The 24,564-nt window shown below is 36.2% G+C and overlaps 2 protein-coding genes across 2 annotated transcripts; one reads left to right on the top strand and one right to left on the bottom strand.

Moving 5' to 3' along the window:
- The first annotated feature begins 6,769 nt into the window (after positions 1-6,769).
- Positions 6,770-10,348, top strand: LOC131307455 (cytochrome P450 78A3-like). Its single transcript, XM_058333960.1, has 2 exons — positions 6,770-7,834; positions 9,457-10,348. The coding sequence occupies exons 1-2, from the start codon at positions 6,860-6,862 to the stop codon at positions 10,096-10,098; spliced, it is 1,617 nt and encodes a 538-aa protein (XP_058189943.1). The 5' UTR covers positions 6,770-6,859; the 3' UTR covers positions 10,099-10,348.
- Positions 10,349-12,078: 1,730 nt separating this feature from the next.
- Positions 12,079-14,390, bottom strand: LOC131307448 (ubiquitin-ribosomal protein eL40 fusion protein). The gene is made up of 5 exons (XM_058333946.1): positions 14,195-14,390; positions 13,974-14,060; positions 13,783-13,885; positions 12,400-12,466; positions 12,079-12,295 (listed from the first exon to the last, which is right to left on the bottom strand). Exons 1-5 carry the CDS (start codon positions 14,295-14,297, stop codon positions 12,269-12,271), a joined length of 387 nt encoding a protein of 128 aa, XP_058189929.1. The 5' UTR covers positions 14,298-14,390; the 3' UTR covers positions 12,079-12,268.
- Positions 14,391-24,564: the final 10,174 nt, after the last annotated feature.

Below are 24,564 nucleotides of genomic sequence, written 5' to 3'. Positions count from 1 at the left end.
TTTATGGTAAAAAAATCTGTATTTCATAGCAGATAACACTTTTTTTCTTTACCAAATCTGAACACTTTCTTAGCAGATATGTCGTTGATTGCAAAACCCAAATCCTTCAATTGGCTAAACCAAAATCTGTATTGCATGCAGTGGTTGTTTTGGTGGTTGGAAGGCAAAAATGAGTGCCAGACAGGGTGTTGTTCTCCATGTGGACTTGTTCCAAAACTACATCGTTTTGGGAGGGACAACACGCATGTTGTCCCTTGTGTGTGTGTGTAACATAAAGTATATATTTCAAGAGAAAAACTATTCTAGTTTTTTTAAAATTCGGACCATTGATTGTCAAAATAGACGGCTGAAATTGCGCAGAGCCGTGAATAAATTTCTCTCATATTTCAAATTTTAGTAAGTCGAATTTAAGAATTAAATAAGGTTTTCATAGAAGTTATCCGTTATATAAGAGAAAAAAGGTAAAAACAATAGAGTAATACTCCGGTAGACAGGGTAAAAGGATCAAAATATAGTATTCCGATTGTACTTCTAACCACTACTCTACTGTTTATGCTTTTTTTTTTTTTTTTGCCACGGCGATATACATCAGCGGGGGTTAGTGGGAGTGTTAGAGTTAGCACGGGGAGACCAGAAGCTAACCATAGCCCTGGTCCCCTAAAGGACCTGCCCTCTGTGGGGCTCGAACCCAAGACCTTCCACAAAGGAGAGACAATAACTGATCAACTGCACTAAGTTTATGCTTGTACACCAAAATACTTTACAGATCTTGATAGTTAATATGGAGTATAATATATAATCAAAATCTATTATGCCTATATAATCTAATCATTCTGAGATTCCGGTGATTCTTCATCAAATTATGATTGGGTAGACAAATTCTAGGAACCATTCATTGAATGATCATATGGATTTCGGATCGATAATGCCTCAACGAGTGCAACGGGAAAATCTATTTAACTATTTTTCAACTCCTTGAATGCATCATATACTATATAAATATATAAGATTTTCATTATCAATAGACGTTGAGAACATTGCAGGGGTAGTGATTTTCATTTCCTTTTATTTTATATCATAATCTTTTAAATCTTTTATCCATTTTGTTAGGTTTGTCTCACATCGCTCATTTAAACCATTAAAACTTGATTAATATATTCTAGAGGTTACTCCACCTATAGCCAATTAGTTTTAGGTTACCCTCCAAGAATTTAACAATCCTTTCTCATTAACAATCCTTTCTCATTACCAATTTCAATCATAATTCCATCTCCTTACGAATATCATCCATCTGTCACTGTTATCAAACGGAGCCTTAAAATCTTTTATTCATTTTGTTAGGCTTGTCTCACATCACTCATTTAAGCCACCTAAACTTGGTTAATATATTCTAGACATTACTCCACCTATAGCCAATTGGTTTTAGGTTACCCCGGCCTCCAAAAATTTAACATGATATTAGAACTAGGACCTGGATGGTTTCACCTCTCATGAGAAAGTCTCTGTCATCTCTTTCACCCAAGTCAATCTCTCAGCTCATGGTCTCTTAGTCTGTCACCTCTACGTGCATCTAGGTTACACGTGATGTGGGATCCCACATTTTCATTTAAGCCACCCAAACTTGGTTAATATTTTTTTAGAGATTATTCACCTATTGCCAATTGGTTTTAGATTGGAACCCTACAAGAAATTTAACACAATTGAAATTATAATATTATCCTTTTGCTTGATCAATTTTGCATGTCTAAAAGAGTATTGTTGAAAATTCACATTGATGAAGACAAAATAAGAGTGCACATCAAAATGAGGAGTATGAAAATCAGTCACAGGGGATGTTGTCGAGCAGCATTAATTTCTATAAAGCAGTGCCAAGCGGTCGATTCAACCGTTCATCTTGGTATAGACGACTCGAATTGAATCTAAGCGCATATAAATCTGAACCGTCCATTGCTGAGATAAATGGCCAGATTGGTTGCTCTGCACCCGCTTTGCAGGATGCTGCTTGGCAGCATCTCCCATTCTGAAGAGGGAGAAATTTCGGATAGGGAAGATGATGTTTCCCTTCCATTGGAGTTCTAGGTCTCGTTTGTTTGCTTTTGGGTTCTGTTTAGATTTTTTGTATTTTGAGTTTTGGCTTTTCGTTTTGTTCGGATACTTCTTTCTGGTTGGTTTGGCTTGGCTGTTGGGGGTTATTTTTTGGTCTTTGGGATAGTTAGGTGTTTTGGTGTGCTGTCTCTTTGGGTTTTTGTTGGATGTTTTGGCTGCGGTGTCTCTTTGATATTTCGGTTGGCGTCTTGCTTTCCTTTCGGTCTTGGGTGGAATCTTGCCGGTGTGCCCTCGATCCGTTTAATTTTTGTAATATCTTATAAAGATTAATAAATTTCTTTTGCTAAGAAAAAATAAATGTATGTCCATTTAATTTTTGGATGAACTCAAAATTTCTTTTTCCCCTTGTTTTTTTTTTGCAATAACATAACTTTTCAAAAACGTTGAAGGGTAGTGTTGAACTATTAAATATTTTTAGGTGTCATCATTGTGTTCCCTAAGACAATCGAATTATCAAAATTGGACAATTAAATCGGGAAGAAGCAGTGGCGGCTACATCTTCTGCCAAAATTTTCTTTTGTCATAAAATACATGTGAAATTTTCAGTTTTATTTTAGTTTAGCCCTTCTTAAACACCCTATCCAAAATATTTGAACATTCAACCCAAAGATCAGGCCACAAAACAATCCAATTTATAAAACTCAAGAATTTGATAAAATTTTGTGTAAATATAGTTGTGATTTTTAAAGACAGTAGAGATTTTTAAACACCTTTATAATAATTTCTGGAGTCATCACTGTGAGGGATTTTCTCAGTAAAGTAGGGTGTTACAGACCTGTTTACGCGTACTTATTTTTATGCAACATGCCTTATCATGCTTCGATAAGTAGCTTCAAACTTAAGCAAGGTCGTAATTACAAGGAGAATACTAGAGACCAGATGTAGATTGGGAACATCGATCGATCAGTTTTCCTGACCAATCAAAATGATGTTTTGTAATTAAGGTATTAAACAAATCAAAGCAGACAAGAAAGGTAAATTTCATATCAACCGCATAATTATATGCCATTAAGTAGCTAATCTTAAATGTGAAGAAGGCCAAATACTAGTAATTAATTAAAGCATATCTGCCCATCATTGTCGAGGTTACATCATGCGAAAGGTCTGAATTTCGATGAAATTTCCCCTGATGCTGCCATCACATGTTGTTTCATTTTACTAGTAATTTAATTCATTTAGTCAATGCTTTCCCATTACTCTATGCTTTCTTCATTTAGATTAATTTAATTTAATTACTGCTGAATCTGTACTAGTACTACGTACTATCAAATGCAGTAGCTACGGACTAGCTAGCTTACATCAATCGTGGAATACTACCTAATAATAATAATAATTTAAAGGCTTTTTAGAAAGAGAAAGTGAAAGTGTTGGACATATTCCATATCAATCCCAAGAAATTTCTTGATTCATTCAAACTTGGTTTGTACGGTTACAATTAAAGAGGTTAGTTTGTAACTTCATATGAATTTCGTTGAGAGAGAGAGAGAGAGAGAGAGAGAGCCCCACGTTTAAAGGTTAAAGAAAAGAGAAGGAAATTGGAAGGGACGGAGAAGACTACTTTTTGTTTTGAGAGAACGACAAGAAAAGGATGGCGAAGTGAATCTATGAGTGAAAAGAAAATGCACATGGCCTCCATTTTATGATTTGAAAATGAACTGACCTCCGTTGAAAGCTATTGTGTGTATCCCCTTTATCTTTTCTTCTGTTTACGGTTGCCATCAATTTATTTACTTCACTTAATTGTCCGATGCATGTCAGCAAATTTTCTCTTGTAAAAGACCATAATATAACCCAACCAATTATAATAATTCGAGGCCAGGATACACTTGACGCGTGTGCACAGTCAGCTGTTCGACTCGAAAGTCCAAGGAAAAGTAAAATACTATGAATCAATTGCGTAGCGGCTACAACTTGGAGTCCCTGTTTTCAACCCTCATTTTTTGGGGACACGTAGCAGTATTGTCTCCTAAATGGCATTCAAGCAATCGCGTCTGTACATTAGAGAAAGAAATTCAGTAAACTTCAAGAAAAACAAAGAAAAGAATAATGGAATGGAAGAAGACGTAATCAAGTGAGAGGAAAAAAAAGACCTTAAGTAAAAAATACTTGAAGACGTGCAGTTATAGAGTGGGAGTTAAATGGAAGTTACAGATGGGAAAGTGTAACTATTGGTATTCCATGTTTATCCCTAGGAGTTGTTAGTTACGGATGAGAGAAGACGTATTACATTGTGAAATTCGTTTTTTGTTTCGGTCAATTTTCGAGAAGTTTAATGAAAAATCAAACTATCTTTCAATAAGACTCAAATGTTTTACAGAAAAAAAAATAAAAAAATTTCTCCAAACACACTCTAATTTCTTGTTCAACAAAAGTTCGATATTCGAGGAATACCCAAGGGTCCTAGTTGCAGTATTAACGTTGATTTTTTTCTATGAACTATTCCCTCCGTCCCAATTTGTTTGTTCAATCTCGAGTTTCTAACTTATTAAGAAAATCAAATATGATCTATTGATTTGGAAATTTAGATAATCTAATCTGTTGATTTTAAAATTGGACAATCAATTTGAGACATGTATAAATAAATAAAAAGGATTAATAAATTGGGAAGTAGGGAATATTACTAATACTCAACCTTTATGGCAGTGGTAGTATTTTATTTAACAAAGAAGAATATTTGCAACAAGAATAAAATCTTAAGCCACTTCCATCTATACTAGTAAAGCTTCTCCTCTTTTTTTTTGATCCGACAAAGGCACGTTGAGCGTACTTTCCATACAGGCCACGGGACAAACACTGCCGACATTGTACTATATGTAAGTAGTGTGTATCTTCTTTCCATCTTCTTGACTTGACCGGAAGTACAATAATAAGTTAAATTAGCATCTCCCACTATAATAACACGCAATCTCCGATAATTGGCGCGCGGGTCTCGCGATTGATTATGCCGTGATCTTAGAGCATCATTACGTGATGATTCAGTGACCTCTATAACCACACTTCTTGAAGAACTCATTCTTGATCTCTTTATATAGCGACGATATACTCCATAGTGGTGGTTGGGGTCTTTAATTAGTATTCGCGTATGTGACGGTGCTTTAAAATCAAATAATATTTTACTCAATTTTCAACCCATGTAACTTTTTCTATAGTAATTGGTTTCAATCTCGTCATTGCATTCGTGGCGGCGCAGGTCATATTTCCCAACAATCGATTTTTTAAAAGATGATCAGCAAGTTGATCAACAACAGAAGATGAAAAAGATGGAGCAAGATTCTATGTAAATTTAACTAATCCCCACAACTGTAAAATACACTTTGTAAACCACCCCCCACCCCACTTTACATTAAGTGTTACTTTGCATCCTTCTCTTTTAAATTTCGAAATTCCAATTCGCACACTTTATGTCAATTTGCAGTATACCTCCTGTTCATAAATCCGTTAGATAAGTGATGGAAAATAATTTTGTTAGTTGCATATGACATATCTAAAGATATAACCGTCTTTATTTAATAATTTTATCGTGAAACTCACTTGATACATTTAAAAAAAAGTTCCTCTTTAACAAAAACAAAAACTAGAAAGCTAATTGTGTATTCATATATAAGAAACATATACTGTAGTAATATATGAAAGTACATTAAAAGGTTTAAAATGTGTATGGATAATTGTATTATTCTTTCATTTTTATAATATAGACACCTCATCGATTGTCAATAACTTGAAAATTTAATTTCTGAACTCTAGCGTACCGTTACTTGTCACAATGATTCACTTTGCACAATTTAGAGGTGTGCTGCGGAGTTATTCATCAAAAATATACAAAATTTTCTTTTCTTTTTCCTCATGGAGAGGATTTAATATATGTACTTGTTGATCTATGTTTATAAGGTTTCAGGTTTGCTTTATCTTAATGTCTCATATTTGACCATAAGAATTAACCCGAAGTGTATGCAAACTGGCCAGCTTATAAACTTTTAAAATAAAGGTACGGGAATGGGGATTACAAGACTAACCCAACATGCATGCAAATTGTCCCAAAACACTTGGATTTACACACACATATAATATATATATATATATATATATATATATAGAGAGAGAGAGAGAGAGAGAGAGAGAGAGAGAGTTCACACACACACACACACATATATATATACAGAGAGAGAGAGAGAGAGAGAGAGAGAGTTCACACACACACACACACACACACACACACACACACATATATATATATATATATATATATATAGAGAGAGAGAGAGAGAGAGAGAGAGAGAGAGAGAGAGAGAGAGAGTTGTAAAGTGCAAGTGAGCCAAATTAAACTTCGGAGAATCTTACTCCTATAAAGATATACTCCCTCCGTCCCGATTTGTTTATCCTCTTTTTGACTTTTACATATTCCAAATTGATTGTCCATTTTAAAATTAATAGGTCAGACTATGTAAATTTTTAAATCAATGGATCAAACTTTATTTTCTTAATAAATTGAAAACTCGAAATTGGACAAACAAATCAAAACAGAGAGGAGTATACCATCACGTTTGAGTTAATACGGTCCCACTTCCTGGTAAAGGGTTTATTTTTATGTTATCATTTAATCTCTCACCTCTCTTAACTGGCCTCCCTATATAAACCAATCAACCCACTTCATTTTCTCCTACAAAAAAACCAAACCAAAGCTGGCTTGTGCCTAGTAAGTACAAGTCTATAATACAACACGAGTACTGAGCTGCTTACTCAAACTCAATCCACCATGACACCTCAAACGGACACCCTCTGGGTTTTCGCTCTAGCTTTCAAATCCCAACCCTTCACTCCACTCAATTTCCTATGCTGCCTCTTTCTAACTGCTTTGTTTTTCCTAGTCTTGTCCTTGATTTACTGGGCTCACCCCGGTGGTCACGCTTGGGGCAAGCACAGGTTCAGAAAAGGCTTGTTGACCATGAAGCCTATGGGCAACCCCATCCCCGGTCCGAGAGGGGTCCCGGTGATAGGCAGCATGTACCTCATGTCTGGTCTGGCCCACCACCGGCTCGCAGACGCAGCCGAGAAATGCAACGCCAAGCGCTTGATGGCTTTCAGCTTAGGGGAAACGAGAGTTATCGTTGCGTGCAATCCAGACGTAGCGAAAGAGATTCTAAACAGCCCGGTTTTCGCTTATCGTCCGGTCAAGGAGTCGGCTTTTGGCCTCATGTTCAACAGGTCTATCGGGTTCTCCCCTTACGGAATTTACTGGCGTACCCTCCGGCGAATCGCGGCCACTCACCTATTCAGTTTGAAGCAAATCAAAGCCTCCGAGAGCCAAAGGTTTAATATTGCTCAACAGATGGTGAAAATGTTGGGTGCTGCCGACGCTGGGGTTGTACGCGTCCGCGATGTACTCAAGCGGGCCTCGCTCGACAACATGATGTGCTCGGTCTTCGGGCGGAGTTACGGACTCGGGTCGAATACTCCGGAAACCGAGGAGCTGATGAAGTTAGTTGACGAAGGGTATGACCTCCTGGGAATACTCAACTGGTCCGACCATTTGCCTTGGTTGGGTGATTTTGACCTGCAGAAGGTTCGGGTCAGGTGCTCCGAACTCGTCCCGAAAGTGAACCGGTTCGTGGGCCGAATCATAGCAGAGCACCGGGAGAGGCCGGGCCATGGAAGCGATTTCGTCGACGTTTTGATCTCCCTGCAAGGACCCGATAGACTTTCGGACTCGGACATGATTGCTGTTCTTTGGGTAAGCATGCAAATACTCCAGTAATTTTCTTTATTTTTACTGTTTAATTTATTTATTTAAAAGAAGAATAGGCTTGCTGCTCACACGCGCTTAAATAGATTATTTATTTATAACTTCCAAAGTAACTACTTTAATTTAATTATGTGTACGAAGGAGTATGTATACTTTGTTTGTTTTCTTTTGGTAATGCTATTGTTTTCATCTACAAGCTTGCAATATTTTTTTAAAGGGCAAAGTTCATTTTCACCTCATGTGGTTTTAGCTATGTGCGGATACACTTACTATGATTTAAAAGTGTGCACATAACCCATGTGGTTTTAAAATTGTGCGGATAAACCCTCTGTTGTCATATTTTTCATCCATATTAACAGAGGTATATTTCACACGCCTCTAGAATGTAATCTAAGTAGTTCATAATGTATTAAATAAAAAATAAAGTATCTCTATAAAAAAATAATCTCAATCAGGTATTAATAACTTAGTGATCTAATTTTTAGTAAATTCAAATTTGAAATTTTTATTTCATAACAAAATCGATTCGACCATAAGTTTTTCATTTTTTGATTGACTTGAATTTTGGCATAGATGTTGTACTCGTCAAATTTTATAATATCAACGTTTTGGATTCAATTTTTGGTATAGGAGATGGTGTGATTAGATTTAAAAAAGAAGAAAAATCAAGGGACATGATGAGGGTACGTATATCGGTCTTTTAATATGGATGGAAAACATAACGGCAGGAGGTCTATCCGCACATTTTCAAAATCACAGGAGGTTATGTGCACACTTTTAAACCATATGGGGTGTATCCACACATGGCTCATACCACAGAGGGTCAAAGTGGACTTTGCCTTTTTTTAAACTTGGTTTGATTGGTTTGTTTGCAATATGCAAGCAGCGCGGTTAATTATTTAAGTTTAGTTTGTTTATAGAATGAGTCAATTCCAAACGAGCTTTACTTGAACAGATTACAACCCCGTCTTCATTAACTGAGAATTTTTAAATATCACTAGTCAAAAAAGGTTAGTAGTAACTTGTCCGAGCACTGTTCTTAATCTTAACGAGCTACAATAACTGTTCGAGTTCAGTTTGTTTATATTATAATAACAACCAGATATCGAACAAGCTTTTAATGAGTGCGCACTGTTTGGTTCGTTTATCAACTTTAATTTTCTAACAGTAAAGTCTATGAGTAATGCAATTATTCTTAATAGAATTTTGGTATCGCATTTTTTTATACTTAATTTCGAAAGGAAACCCTTATTATTGAGCTATTATATTAAAATACCAGTATAATTCTAGTTGAAATATTCTTGCGTTTGGATTACTTTCTTTAATGAAAAACAAGGGAGTAAGTTTATTATTATTAACATAAAACAGAGGAGAATATAAAAAACTTTGTAACGTAGAAAATGGTCTAGTTGACCATATACAACGTACCTTTCATTTGTCGGAAGCTATTTATTACAAAATTACAAGTAGTAGTCCAAAAATATCTCTAAATGTCAATGTTATATTATCATTCTGCTCTGTAAAATTTAAAATTGAATTGCACCTTTAAACACATCTCTGAGTGTCCAAAAGAGCTCACGCGTTCTTTAAACTGAATTTGAGTGTTGCAGGAGATGATATTTAGAGGAAGTGATACGGTGGCGGTTCTGATAGAGTGGATATTGGCAAGAATAGTGCTTCATCCCAATGTCCAATCAAGGGTCCACGATGAGCTAGACAGAGTCGTCGGCCAATCACGTGCCATATCGGAGAATGATATAACAAACTTGGTCTATCTACCCGCAGTAATAAAGGAAGTGTTAAGGTTACACCCTCCAAGCCCGCTGTTATCTTGGGCGCGCCTGGCAATAACGGACACAACCGTTGATGGCCACCACATCCCTCAGGGGACCACAGCCATGGCCAACATATGGGCCATCATGCGGGACCCAAATGTGTGGTCAGACCCACTTGAATTTAAGCCAGAGAGGTTCGTCAATTGCAGTACTACCACGGGGGTTGAGATGGAGTTCTCGATTTTGGGATCAGACCTAAGGCTCGCTCCCTTTGGATCGGGTAGTCGGGTTTGCCCCGGCAAGGCCATGGGGATGACCACCGTCAGCTTTTGGGTGGCCTCGCTTTTGCACGAGTTCGATTGGTTGCCGTTGGATGAGACGACTGGTGTTAATCTAACGGAGGTGCTTAAGTTGTCGTGCGAGATGGCGGAGCCGCTCACTGTTAAGGTGCGCCCAAGGTGCATAAGAACTTTATAAGAAATTGTTCTTCTGATCAGTATTTAGAAGTGCTAGGAAAATCGAATAAGTTAGAAATGACTGTGCTTTAGAAAAACCTTCTAAGTACTCTCCCCCTACTAAAATGCCCTGTCTAGGCTTCTGTTTATGCTTTTCTATCATAGGTTTTTTCTCCCTCTAATAATGTCCTTTTTCATACTTGGCTTTGAATGTATCATATTGTGCAGTTGTATAAACAGGGTGAATGCAATTGAAGTTTCGGTTCTCTCTCTCTCTCTCTCTCTCTCTCTCTCTCTCTCGATATTTTACCATTGTTTTATGTTCGGTTTATTTTAATCCAATGTGCTGGTAATCCTTACGAGAAGCAAAAATAAACTGCTCTTAATAAAGCTTGTCAGAAAAGAGACACAGTATGTTTATAAAGAAAATTGATTTTAACACCATCCTTTTATCTAAGTGCAAGTTTTTTTTTTTTTGGTCTTTATTCACGTAGAAGTGCAGAACTATCTTTAATATATTTTCCCCTTCACACGTAAAAAGGATAATCATGTAATTTTACACTACTACAAAACAAAATAAAAAGTACTCCCTCCGTCCCTTTTTAAATGTCCTACTTCGTAATTTCAACTTATTAAAAAAACATCATCATTATACCTTTCACATCAACTTTTTCATTCACTTTCCCTACTTACCCATCATCATTACACTTTTTACTCACTAACTTTTCAAAATGGAATCTACTTTTAGGAAAAAAATAGACAATGTACCAACTTTTACCCACTAACTTTACCAAATGGACATTTATTAAGGGACAGCCCAAAATGGAATACTGGACTATAATAATGGGACGGAGGGAGTAATGCATTTGGATAAAAGAGGAGTATGAAAATCAATTCCTTGATAAAATAGAAATTTATTTTTAACAAAGCCAACTCCATTTCAAAACCTGAAAGGAATAAAAGATTTCATTAAAAAATGCAGGAATGAACCAAAATTACAAACATCTAGACGTGAACATATACTCTAACAAGCTCAATGACGCATAATGCGAAAGCAGACCAACAACAAAGTCGGGCATAGGGCCAGTTAAAGACGCGGTAGTTGAGGATCCTAAAAAACAATCCGCTCAAACCATGAAAAGGCACACAAATGAACCAGAAGAGAGCCACTCCACAAAGGGAAGGGAGGGGAATGACATCAATAACAAAAACAAAATAAAATCCAACACCACACTTATTCAATAATCTCCGCCCAGAAACCAAAGACTCAAAAACTACAGCTTGAGTCACCGGTCCGGAAAAGAGCGGAGGATGGGAAATCTGAAACCCAAGGTGGGAGGAGGAGATTCCGACACAGGGGAAGGAGGAGCGGCAAGATGGTGGAGGCGATCAGCAAGGGGAAAGGGATTGGAGTCGAGCAAATTTTTTAATTTCCTTCGGATCCCTTGAAATTTTTATACTACTGGAGTATCAATCATTTTGACTACTGAAATTTCATTTTGACTAGTGAAATTTGAAAATTAAAATTATGACCAAAAAAAAATGCTAATGAGTAATGACTAGAGGTTTTCAACGAAAGCATATTTCCCACCTTTCTTTCAAAAACTCCTGGCAAACAAAGTTCCTTGGACGCTATTCACATCTCTCCATTCAATTTTTAAGAGAATCACTATTGTCTATTCCATACTCCATAAGAGCAAACTGTGTAATTTTCTATTTCTCTTGCTCCCTCCTCTCCTCTCCTCTCCTTTCCTATCAACACCTCTCATCCACTCCGCCTCTAACTGCCTCCCAAACGTCTCTTTTCCACCATTCCTACCCTTTCCCCCCCTCCTCCAACCATAGCATCTTTTTCCATCGCCTCTCCTCTTGAAATTTAGAGGAGGTTTGTGCTTTGAGATCAAGAATTCGTAGCATGCCTGCGCAAATCATATTTCACTTGAAATGACAGCTTGGTATACGATTATTCTGCTGCAATTTTACCAAAGGAAGCACAAAAATATGCCCTCACAATTGGACCATGAATTCACTCAGCAAATTATGAAAATTCAGCCAATAGTCATCTTAAAATACAAAAACAAGCAGGTGGTCCATTACAGCAAAGCAGAAAGCAGTTTCAAAACTTTAAATCTCCAACCAATAAGCAGTCAAGCTGTTTAAATTACCAAACTGAACTAGTTCATCAATCACATCTACTTGATCTTCTTCTTCGGCCTCAACTGCAATTTCAAAAATAAATATAATTTGCTAAGAAAGATGAGCAACCTCAAGGAAAAAAATAATACAAGTGGAAGGAGATGGGTGTAAAATATGTCATAAGCACCTGGTTGCTGTGTCCACACTTTTTCTTCCTGCAGTTAACAGCACGTGGATGCAGGCGAGCGTAACACCTGAAACACACAAATCCCGAATTCATATCTGTTTTGATAAGTGCAATGCATCAGTAATTATGACAACTCAATACATAAACAACATAAAAAGAGAATGTGACATATGACTGTTTGGTAACCTTAGATTTAGGACTAGCTGACTCGCTGTCATTGTATTTTGGAAAAAGAGGAGTCCACTTAGACCATAAGCTCTAGACGATGTTCTGTTCTGCGTAATAAAATTGCAGTCTACAAGAAAAGAGCAGATTTCTTGACAATAAAATTCGATTGCTCAGCAGAACCCAGAGGCAACTCTTTCCATGAAACATTGTGCCTATACCATTTCAAATTGGAAGGAATGCAGAGGACAACAGAAGATCAAGTGCTTCTAGGTACAGCTTGTATTAGTATTGGGCGGGTTGGACCGTTGAAGTAAGGCCTTTTGGGAAGTTGGTAGGCACAGAGATTTGCTCAAGATCACCGAAGTAGAAGAGGTCCAAGCAAAAACAACTACAGTTGAGGGAAGGAGTGGCAGCGGGATACTTTACTCTTTCCACAGATTGGGAACTAAGAAAGAGATAAAGAGGAGTTTTACTCGAGCAACGGATCATTTGACTAGCAAAAGGGTTGTGGAAGCTTCCTAGAGATATCTTGTAACCCAATGCACACAAAAACTCTAGGAAAAAACATCATCCGACCACTACCAATCTACCATTTGGCCACCATCTTGGTACATATCGACAAAGAAAGGCCCAGAGGAAAAAAACATCATCCGTCTACTACCATTGCCCATGAGCTTGGTACATATCAAGTCATCAACAAAGAAAGCCTCATAGGAAGCTTGCGTTTTGATAACAAATCGCCAATCGACGTTGACCAACAACCCAGATACTAGTAGAGAAACCCACGAGCTTCCCATGTGAAAGGATGTAAAAAAAGGCATGAAGAGTAGAACAAAATTTCTTATACAAAATACACAACCACCCAACAGAAAAAGGTACACAAGACTAGACACATTGGCGACGCCAGTAGCTTGGCTATAAGGTCAGCCGACACCATGGAAATACAAAGAATTCATGAGATTACTAAAATACATTAAAACAACTCTTTAGACTTGCACAACTGCCTCTCATTTCTCTCCTTCATCTCCATTTAAATACTTCGGTTTTAATTGTATACCACCCTGGTTTGTTCCCTCCTTTTGAAGCTATGTCTATTTTGGTAAAGGTCATAACAAGGATAGACTGCAACATGATTGATGCAATGTTCCAACCACTACCAACAATTTGTGTTATAGTTAGAGAATCAAGCAGAAATTCTTGGTATGAAAAACATACTTGCGGCAAATCATCTTGTCCTGGTTGTACTTCCGTGCCAACGCCATCAATGACGGCTCGATAATCCCACCGCGAAGCCTCAGAACCAGATGCAGTGTTGACTCTATAGAAAATTGCAATAAATGATTCCATTACGTAAACCCCTGAATAACAATATAAATCTAATTTATAAATCTGTGTATATATTATACCTTTCTGTATGTTGTAGTCGGCAAGGGTACGGCCATCTTCGAGCTGTTTTCCGGCAAAGATCAGTCGCTGCTGGTCCGGCGGAATACCTAACAAGTTCATTAAACCATAACCCGATTCAAGAAATAGAAAAATGACCACAAACAAAACCCTAATAAAAAAATTTGTGATTCATGTTCTTGGATACGAACGGAAGACGAAATGAGATTAACAATAGTAGTACCTTCCTTGTCCTGGATCTTGGCCTTGACATTGTCGATTGTGTCACTCGATTCGACCTCGAGCGTGATCGTCTTCCCGGTTAAGGTTTTCACGAAAATCTGCATTTTCACTCTTTCGCTCTCTACGCGGCGCCTGCTCTCACAGCCTATCGACGTTTATACGTGCCTTCGAGATTAGGGTTTAGGTTAAATATGGGCTATGCGGGTTTTTCTTGGCATGGGCCTGTCCATGGTGAATCTCTTCTGGTCATTCAGGCCCACCAAAGGTGGATCTATTCGAGTCTTCCGATGGAATTAGGTAAGGGTGAGCAAAATAACCATGAAACCGTGAATCCAGTTCAAATCAATTCAAACCGAATAGTTTGATTTGATTTTTTAATGATGTGGTTAGGTCTTGGTTTACAAAAAATTAAAACCGTGTTAAATGGTTTGGTTTATGGATTTACACTGATGGTGCTGATTTCAAATCAATCTGAACCGTATGATATATATATATATATATATATATATATACAGTTATTTTCAAATAAGGAAGTCCTTATTTTAGTTAAAATAAGGACCTCCCCATTTCTCCCATTTTCCGATTGAATTTCGATAATCCGAGCCGCTCAATGTGTTCAGAACGTGATTTTAAGGGTACCCGCGAGAAATCGGCAAAAAAAATGACCGGGAAGGGCTTGATTTGAGCAGTTTTTATTTGAACCGTTTGATAAAAACATAACAAAAACTGCTCGGATGAAGCCCTTCCCGGTTTATTTTTTTGCTGATTTCTCGCGGGTACCCTTAAAATCACGTTCTGAATACATTGAGCGGCTCGGATCATCAAAATTTGATCGGGAAAGGGAGGTCCTTATTTTATTAAAATAAGGTGGTCCTTAGGAGAATGGGACTCTATATATATAGACACACACACACACACACATATATATATATATATATATATATATATAATTTGTTAGATATACTTAATAAACTTAATTCCCTTATCTAATACTCTATTTCACCACCCTATTTTTTGGGAAAATGACGGTCCGTAACGTGTTTTGATAATTAATACCCGCCAAGGACATGCTGAGAACATTTGTTAATGCTGAAAATGTCATTGGAGCGTATTAATTATCAAACACGTCATCGGCCGTCATTTTCCCTATTCTTTTCTTTCACTTCCAAAATATTAATTTCCTAAACTTTCTATTCTTACAATTCCATTACGCTAAACATACACGATTTGGACTTAGTAAAGTGATTTCCTACTCTCTTTTCTCGATAACTTATTTTCTAATGTATTCTATTTTTATTTAGTTGGTTGATGTTAGTGAGTTTTGATGATTTTAATATATTAATTTCAATATAACTTTTAGCTTAAGTTATCTATGCAATTTTAAGTACTTAAAATAGTTTATAGTAATGATATCTCAATTTTAAGCAAACCGTGATTCAAAACCGAACCAAACCGCCTTTGAATGGTTTGGATTTGTTTGGTTTTCTAAATTCATAATCCGTAAGTAGTGGTTTTGTTATTGAATTACTATAAAACCAGACCAATCCGGTCCATACTCACCCCTAGAATTAGGATTGCAAACGACCCAATTCAAGCCGAGTTTTGAGCTCAGCTTGAACCAACCCTAAATAATCGGGCTTGAGCTCTGCCTCTGCTCGTCAAATATTGAGGTGTTCAAGTTCGATTTGTTAATTACATCTATTACAAACTAGCCAAGTTTTTGTAAACGACCCGAGTTACAACTAACTCCTATGCGGCCTGTTTCCTTAATGAGTTTTAAACTCGAGTTCGAGCTTAACTAATTTACTAACAATTGTACAGAACACATGATGAACCAGACCTCAAGTTGCTCGCGAACAACATTGTTCGTTTACGACCTTAAATATCAAAAAAACTATCTTATGTGTTATGTTGAAGGAATAGATTTTAAATTTTTGGTCATTCATTAGACTTTTATGGGTGGGGTTCTGTATCAATTGAATTATTGGACTAAGAGTATCCACAATACTATAATCAAAAGTAAAACTTTTTTAAAGTTAATAATATTGATGCAAAATATGACTCACAATGCTATAATTAAACTTAACAACCTCTTTAAAAATAATCAAATTTTGAGTTTTGATTAACCAAAACTAGCAACCTTTTGACAATAACTAAATTTACTAGACCCTATATATTTTCAATCAAATACACCAATCATTATACAAAAATATTCTATCTATCTTCCATTCCTCTCTCTCTTTCTTTTCGAACAATATTTGTAGAAAAAAATTGTTTTTTAAGAAAACAGCTTTTCAAAAATAGTTTCAAAAACTATTTTCTATTTCTTATAAATAGTTTTATTAGTTTCAAAACTATTTTTAAAAAAGCTATTTTCTACTGTTTACAATTTTTAGTTTGAAAAGATGATGTGACAAATTTTGGTTATCCAATTTTAATTATGCCATTCTATACATCTACACTGCTAACCTTAGCAATCTCTTAAATGAATAATCAAAAGCTGATGTAATAATTTTTGGTTATCAATTTTTGATTATAAATTGTGGATATCCTAAGAGTAGGATTGCAAATGAACTGAGCCGCTCGCAGCTCGGCTTTTTAGTCGCTCATTCAAGCTTGGCTCAGAAGTTAAAAGAACGAGTTCGAGCCGATTTTTTCAGCTCGTTTTGTAAATGATCCGCGCTCGAGCTAGGATAAGCATGGCTCAAGTCGGCTTGCGAGCCGGGATATGTATACTTAAGTTTACGATTTTTATTGTTATTTCATAATTTGTTCTTTCCGCTTTCACTTTTCAGTCAATCAACGGAGGCGAGAGCATACGCACACCAGTTCACCCTTACTCCATAGGAAAATGAAAGATATGTACCTTCACAATCAAAATATTTTTGGTTGTATTAGGCCTATGCGAGAATATATATATACATTTTTCGTTGGTCCGTTGAGGCTCGTGAACAAGCTCGAGCTCAAGTCAAGTTAAGGCCCGTTTGGCTCGAGCTCGACTCATTAAGTTTTCAATGAGCTAGAGCTCGAGTTCGGGTTTGTTAAAAACTTAAAAACAAGCTTGAGCATTGTAAAACTCGGCTCGTTTGCGGCCCTACCTAAGAGCATATTCTGCAAGGGGATTTTTGAACTTTTTTTTTGTTTTGTTTTATTCAAAAAAATCGCGTTTGTTAGTTTTGTACCTAACTTTAGTAGATTATTTATTCACCTCGTTAAGATGAATCGAAAAAATTAAAAAATTATGACTTTTACCCAAAAAATTTTAAAAATATCCAAGTAAAGTTTTTTGGGTTTTATCTTGGACATTTCATGTATATAATTAATGTTTTCATAGTTTGTGCATGTATATAAACTTTTGCAAGTACCATAAATTGAAAATTTTAATATGTTTTTTATAATATTATATGTATGAACTTATTTATGTACAAAATATATTTTATATATATATATATATATATATATATATAGAGGAATTTTCAAGTGAGCGATCCCTCATTTTGTTAAAATGAGGGACTTTCATTTCCTGATCAAAATTTAAAAATTCGAACCGTTCAATGTGTGTAGAACGTAATTTTAAGGGTCCCCGCGAGAAATCAGCAAAAAAAATGACCGGGAAGGGCGTCATCCGAGCAGTTTTTTTTGAACCGTTCAATGAAAACTGCTCGGATGAAGCCCTTCCCGGACATTTTTTTTGCTGATTTCTCACGAGGACCCTTAAAATCACGTTCTGATCACTTTGAGCAGCTCGGATCATCGAAATTCAATCGGGAAGGGGAGTCCCGCATTTTAATAAAATGAGGGTTCCCTCACCGGAACCTAACTCATATATATATAGCCCCATTCTTCTAAGGACCACCTTAACTTAATAAAATAAGGACCTTCCTTTCACATTCAAATTTCAATGATCTAAGCCGCTCAATGTGTTCAGAACGTAATTTTAAGGGTACACATGAGAAATCAGCACAAAAAAAAAATGACCGAAAAAGCTTCATCCAAGCAGTTTTTGTTTGTTTTTTATCGAATGGTTCAAATAAAAACTGCTCGGATGAAGCTCTTTCCGGTCATTTTTGTTGTTGATTCCTCGCGTATACTCTTAAAATCACGTTCTAAACACATTGAGCGGCTCAGATCATCGAAATTCAAACGGAAAATGGGAGAAATGGAGAGGTCTTTATTTTAACTAAAATAAAGACCTCTTAATTTGAAAATGATTGTGTATGTGTGTGTGTGTGTGTGTATATATATATATATATATATATATATATATATATATATAGTTTTGGACTTGTATGAGAACATAAATTAATTAATATCTAATATTTTTGACTCTTTAAGGCTCGTGAACAAATTTGAGTTCGACTCAAACCTAGACAAACTCGGCTCGAGTTTACTTAAAAACTTAACGAACAAACTTGAATATGCTAAAACTCGGCTCGATTCGGCTCCTTTGTAGCCCTAATTGAAAGGAGTTGCAATGAGCTTTGAGCTACATGATGATTTCAAGCCGGAATTTTACAAAAAATAAAATAAAACTAACCTGATCATTCGACATAAAACATCGAAGGGAAAATGCTAATTAAAGAATAAGTTATCTAATCCTCGATGAACGCATAAAAGGTACAAATATATGTGCATGGGCATGCTAAATATGTTATTATTTCTGTAGCTTAATTAATCGCAACTCATTGGGCGATGGTTAGCATGACACTGTAATCTTCTCTGTTATAAAACAGAAATGTGTGGGGACAAGTTATTGCAACGGCTCAGATTTGTTTGATTTAAGGGTTGATGTGTGCTTTCCAACTCTTTTAAGAAAATGCCTACAATCTTTCAAATATTTCACAAAAATGTCATCTTTTCTTTTTAACTAGCATCTATCATTGGCATAATTAAAAAAAAAATTCCAGCTCCTATCGTTTGGGTCCCTCCCCCCGGCACCTCTCGCTCGCTCTTGTCATCTTTCAAATCCCTACCAAGATCTACAAAATACCATCAGAAGCTAGGCTAAGAAACATTCCTTTCGATTATAAAAAAAGAAGAAGAAGGAAACGTTCATTTGAGAATTTTGATTTATTCTGGTGAAACTGGTTGAAGAAAGCTGCGTGAAGGCTGAGCCAAAAAAGCTCCGTGAAAGTAAAGGTAATGGGTTTAACAAAGAAACCATTCTTTGAAAACCGTGTGAAACTTTCCTTTGAAATTTTTTATGGGAGTTTTTGGTATCTATTTATTTCCATGGTGTAAGTAGTGTTTAAATTTCAATCTAGCTGCTATTCCGGGTGGAATTTGTGTCTGTTCCGAGTGTTGAAGAAATTTGAGTGATTTTTTTTGATGTGGGTTGGTGTTGGTGTTGTTAAATGTTACACATAATCAAATTTGTTACTTTGACTCATCTTGACGTTCCGTTTTGAATGATAGTTTAGTAGTGTAGTCCGCGTCCAAGTCCATGTGTTTTCAGACCCTTCTTTTTCTTTTTCTCAATTCATTTTTCTGTTATCATCGGGTTGCCCGTACCTACATGGATAGAAATTGATGCAAGTCTTGGAAGAAAATTGAACTTCAAAATAGTAACTCTATAGGTATATAATTTTCAGCAAATTAAGTCAATTTCAATCGGGGTGAGTAGTGCCATAGGTACGGGCAAGTACTATGCCTCTGGTGATTGCTTACATTGCGGTATTTCAATCAAAGCCTGAGTTCTCTGTAACTTTTTTCGATAGCCTATTTTTTTCTCTTGGTTTGAACTAATTTTTTTTCCCCTTTATATAGTTAGTTTATGGCGTTTGATTACTATTAGTGATTGAAGCTATATTGAGGTTTTTGATTTTTGGGTTCTAATATTGTAACGTCCTTTTTAATTGAGGTGCTTAAATGTTATATTTAATAACCTAAAGGACTAAAGTGCGATTTTTTTTTATTAGAGTGGTGCATGTGTGCCGTGTGTTTGTGTGAGGTGGTGTGTGTGTGTTTCTTTTTAAAACAAAAGAAAAGAAAGAAAACCCATCAGGAGAGGTTCCAACGTGAGAGAGAGAGAGAGAGAGAGAGAGAGAGAGATCAGCCGGTGGAAGAAGGAGAAGAGAAAGGGGAAGTGAGAGCTAGGTTGAATTGGAAACTTTGTAAGGTAATTCATGATCTTCTTTACTTGAATTTATGATTTTGTTGTTCAATTCCCTACCTGGCATCTAGTTAGAGGTGAATTGAATTCATGGGAGAAGGGTTTTTGAGGTTGGAATTGGGTTTAATTTCAGAAAATTCGGGGTATGATATGAATATGCATAACTGTGTTGAATCAAATTGAAACTGTTCTGTTTTTGACGAATTTATTCAAGGTACCTAGAAATTTTATAAATTCTTGAAAAAAATCCTGAAGGTTCATCTGTGAGTCTATTGCATCGTGTTAAATTTTCAGAAAATAACTCGAAGTGGTTTGGCCTACAAAATTCGTGGACTGAACTGGTGTCTGATTCGCGTCTGTGCAGACAGCACAGACACGTGTTGGAAAAACGGGCATAACTTCTTGCTCGGGTATCGGTTTTACGCACCGTTTCTTGATTCCGAAACTAGACTCGTATATCTTTCTGAATATGCATGGGTTGTGTCGTGGTTCTTTCTAGATTATAGCAGTTTTTGAATTAAAGTTCAGGTTTTGGTACTTCTGAAATTCTGGACAGCTTTTGGCTTGTGTTCGTCATGAAATTCCTCAAGTTTAAGCATGCTGGGTGGACATGGGTTCTCATGAGTCTTAAACATGGACCAATTGGTGATGTTTTGGTGTTGGAATTATTGGAAAATATTGAGTATGTGATTTTTAATGAGCTTTCGATCGCAGACTGTTCTGCTGAAAACTGTGAATTCTGCTTTAGATATGTAACTTCATTTGAGCGTATCTTGGTCATTCAGACTCTGTTTAGGACAAATTTTATATCAAAATTCATGTACCGGAGGTGTACTTTCTAATGGTGGTGGTTTCATAATCTGGTTTTAACCCTATAAGAAGTTATGGTCGAAATACAACAGGATGGTCATGGTTTCAAATCGATTTTAAGAGTTATATCATATTTATACTCTTACGTTGAATTGGGGGCACTTCTAAGCCTTAAGATGGACATATTTGTATTCGTTGGGTATTGTCTAATACCTTATTAGTTTTATAATTTGGTATCAAATGATTGTTAAATGGTTTAGGGGTGTTGGTGGCATTGTTAACCTCATTTGACACTTGTTAGCATGGTGAATGTATTATGGGGTGTATCATATATTTACTTAAACATTCCAAGGGATTCATATGCTGATATGGTAGCTTGTGGCTAGGTAACAAGCCGGTCAAATAGGAGGTGCCGAAATCGTAAGTTTGGTGTATATCTCGGTCGATGCAAAGGTGAGTGTGTCTGATATGATTATCTTTAATGAGATATTGCTGTAATGGTGAATGTATATCATACTATTGTTGTTTAGCTTATGATATGTGAGAGTTTGATTCATAGATGTTGTTCTATATTGAATTGAACTTGAATGTTGGCTTAGTGCCCGGTGATTGGCTTTATGCCAAAAGGCTTTTATGCCTTAAATTATTGGCTGTGTGCCCGGTGATTGGCTTTATGCCATATGGCTTTATGCCTTAAACTATTGGCTGTGTGCCCGGTGATTGGCTTAATGCCAAAAGGCTTTATGCCTTAGATTATTGGCTATGTGCCCGGTGTTGCTCTTAATTTCTTGATAAACTGTTGACAAGTTGAGATTATCTTTTTAGCTGTTGGATATTACTGTTATGTTGTAATTGGAGGATGTGGTGATTATATCTGTTACGTACATTTAAGTATCCCAGATATGTTGAGAATTTATATTTTGGTTGTTATTTATTCGGTTGTTGCTATATTTTGTTGAGCATTTCTATATCTCACACACTCTGGCTTTCCTTTTTGGTCTGCCAGGTAGCAGGTTGCGTAGAGTGGGTCCACTACCGGTCATCGTGTTGAGAAGTGTTTGGGCTAGCATTAGATGATGTGGATGAACGAGTTGGTTGTAGGTAGTAAACTAAAAAGTTGATTTATGTAAGTTATAAATAAGTCGTTGGTGGATGTATTAAAGTGTAAAATTTTTAAAGTATTGTAAAACTATATTGTTGTTTAGTTGTGCGAGATCGTGGTTGGTTGGTCGATACGTCGACTCATTTTTATGTTAAGGTGATAAGTCTTCCGCTGGGTGTTATTCTGACAGGTTGTGAGGTGTGGTTCGGTTTTGGTGTGGAATGTCACGTGGTCGCGTCGACTCGGGCCCACATTGGGTGCCGTTTGCGGGGCGGGGCGTGACAAATATGTTCTTTCATTTCTGTATATGGGTTTAATATATGTGGTGGGGGCTCCATAGTAGTGCTATATATTTTAACTTTTTTATTTGGTATTTACTGGCATTCCATAAGCAAATTGATATTTCTCTATAGTTAGCTTAAAAGTTTAGTTGGAGGAGTACTGTAAGCATGGGTAATTCTCTTTCGTGCCACTAAAAAGAGAATAACATACTATACACTAATGAATTGATTTAGTGTTTGAGCCACTAGCTAGCAAGTGCCATAGGTACGAACAATTCTAACCAGTGTGCGTAGTGGCGTAGGTACGGACAAGCTCTAGTCTATCTTATAAAACACAATGGTGTTTAGGAATAATCCTTAAGAATATTCTTTCTCAACGGTTCAGATTTCTCATTGACATAAATTTTATCTGCCCATACAAACAAATCTAACGGTCTAAATTTCTCTACCCTTCATATACAAACCAATGGTATCTTCGCAAATAACTTTCATTGTTTGGCCAAATTTTTTATGGCATGTTTCGAAAATAGTGTGCATTCAACGCCCGGATCCCAAAGAGTTTTATATAGTAAAAAATAGTTAAAAGATTAAGTGTTCCAATTTTTAATCCGTTTGAATTAATGCGAAAATCTTATTTTTCTGATTATTTTATTCTAAAGATTAACTGTTTTAATTTTCAATCCGTTTGAATTGGTGCGAAAATCTTATTTAATCATTTTATCCCAAAGGGTTATTATTAATTTTTGATTATAAGGTTTTCATTTTGTCTTAATCTTTTAACTATATTGATTCTATAGTTATCTTAGAGTTCTAACAGGAAAGCTTTAGAATCAAAAATTAATTACGACCCTTTATGGTAAAATAATCAGTTAATTAAGATATTCGCATCGGTTCAAACAGATTGAAAATCATAATACTTAATCTTTTAACTATATTTTTAATATATAAAAGTCTCTTTGGACAGCTCAGATTAATTTCAGATCAATGACTCAGATCACTTCAATCCTATTCTTAACAAAGTGCCCATACTTTCTTAGTTTATTACACAAACGCCATCAATCTTACTCAAACCCATTTTTAAATTTCAAATCCAGGTCGGATCAAAAAAATAAATTTCAAACCCAGGTTATCTAGCAGAGAGGCGAGAGGCAAATCCCACCAAACTCAGGTTATTACTTCACCCTCCATCCCTACCGCCGCCTCCTGATCGCGGCCCACTAACGTTCACCCACCACGGATTATTGCTGATTCAAAGCCTAGATCTACCTCCACCTGTATAAGTTGGGGGAGTGCCGTAAGCACGGGTAATTTTTTTTCGTGAATCAATTTAGTGTTTGAACCACTAGCTAGCAAGTGTCGTAGGCACGAATAATTCCAACCAAGGTGTGTAGTGCCGTAGGCAAGGGCAAACACTAGTTACCTATATTACATGATTTTGTAACCACATCTTTCCCTACGTCCTTATTGTAGCAATGACTCTTTCCAGTTTACAGATTGAAATCTACCATGGGTTAGTAAAGTCAATTTCCACAATATTAGTACTTTTTGTATTCCAAATTTGACCCATTTTTTTCACTTCTACTGGTAGAATTATCGTATAAATTATTTCGCAACTTGTTCTACATGAGATTGTAAGGAAATTAAGAAGCTATGCACATTGGTGCCAAATAAAAACACTGTACACATTAATATACTAAGATTTAGCGGCTGTACTATCAGAAGGCATGACTATTAGAGCATATCCAATGCACCCTTTATTTCTCCATTTGAGAGGACCATTTTTTGGACGAAATACAATTTCAACCTATCCTCCATTTCCTCCTCCATTTGAGAAGATCAAGTTTGGTACTTCAAGTTTGGAGGATGGAGAAAAAAATTGGAGGATCTCCACCATTTCACTATTCACCCTCCCCAAATCCCACTTTGTTCATCAAATTAGTGTTGATCCATTTATTTTTTTATAAAATTGGTACCAATCAAAAGATATTTTCAAAATAAGACCAATATTAAGTATGTTATTTCATAAAATTAGAAAAATGAGAATTTGAATTTTTAAGGGAAAGTGG

This window comes from Rhododendron vialii, chromosome 1a (genome assembly GCF_030253575.1).
Source record: "Rhododendron vialii isolate Sample 1 chromosome 1a, ASM3025357v1".
In the NCBI taxonomy this organism is placed as follows: Eukaryota; Viridiplantae; Streptophyta; class Magnoliopsida; order Ericales; family Ericaceae; genus Rhododendron; species Rhododendron vialii.
The sequence above is the reverse complement of the archived record's forward strand: the minus strand, read 5'-3'. Positions and strand labels throughout refer to the sequence as shown.

Bases quoted from the DNA above. Each gene is read 5' to 3' on its own strand.
- LOC131307455 (XM_058333960.1), top strand. From the start codon at position 6,860: ATGACACCTCAAACGGACACCCTCTGGGTTTTCGCTCTAGCTTTCAAA. The intron at 7,835-9,456 runs GTAAGCATGCAA...TGAGTGTTGCAG, and splicing joins ACATGATTGCTGTTCTTTGG to GAGATGATATTTAGAGGAAG.
- LOC131307448 (XM_058333946.1), bottom strand. From the start codon at position 14,297: ATGCAGATTTTCGTGAAAACCTTAACCGGGAAGACGATCACGCTCGAG. The intron at 14,061-14,194 runs GTACTACTATTG...TGAACTTGTTAG, and splicing joins CAAGATCCAGGACAAGGAAG to GTATTCCGCCGGACCAGCAG. The intron at 12,296-12,399 runs GTGCTTATGACA...TTGAAATTGCAG, and splicing joins AGTGTGGACACAGCAACCAG to TTGAGGCCGAAGAAGAAGAT.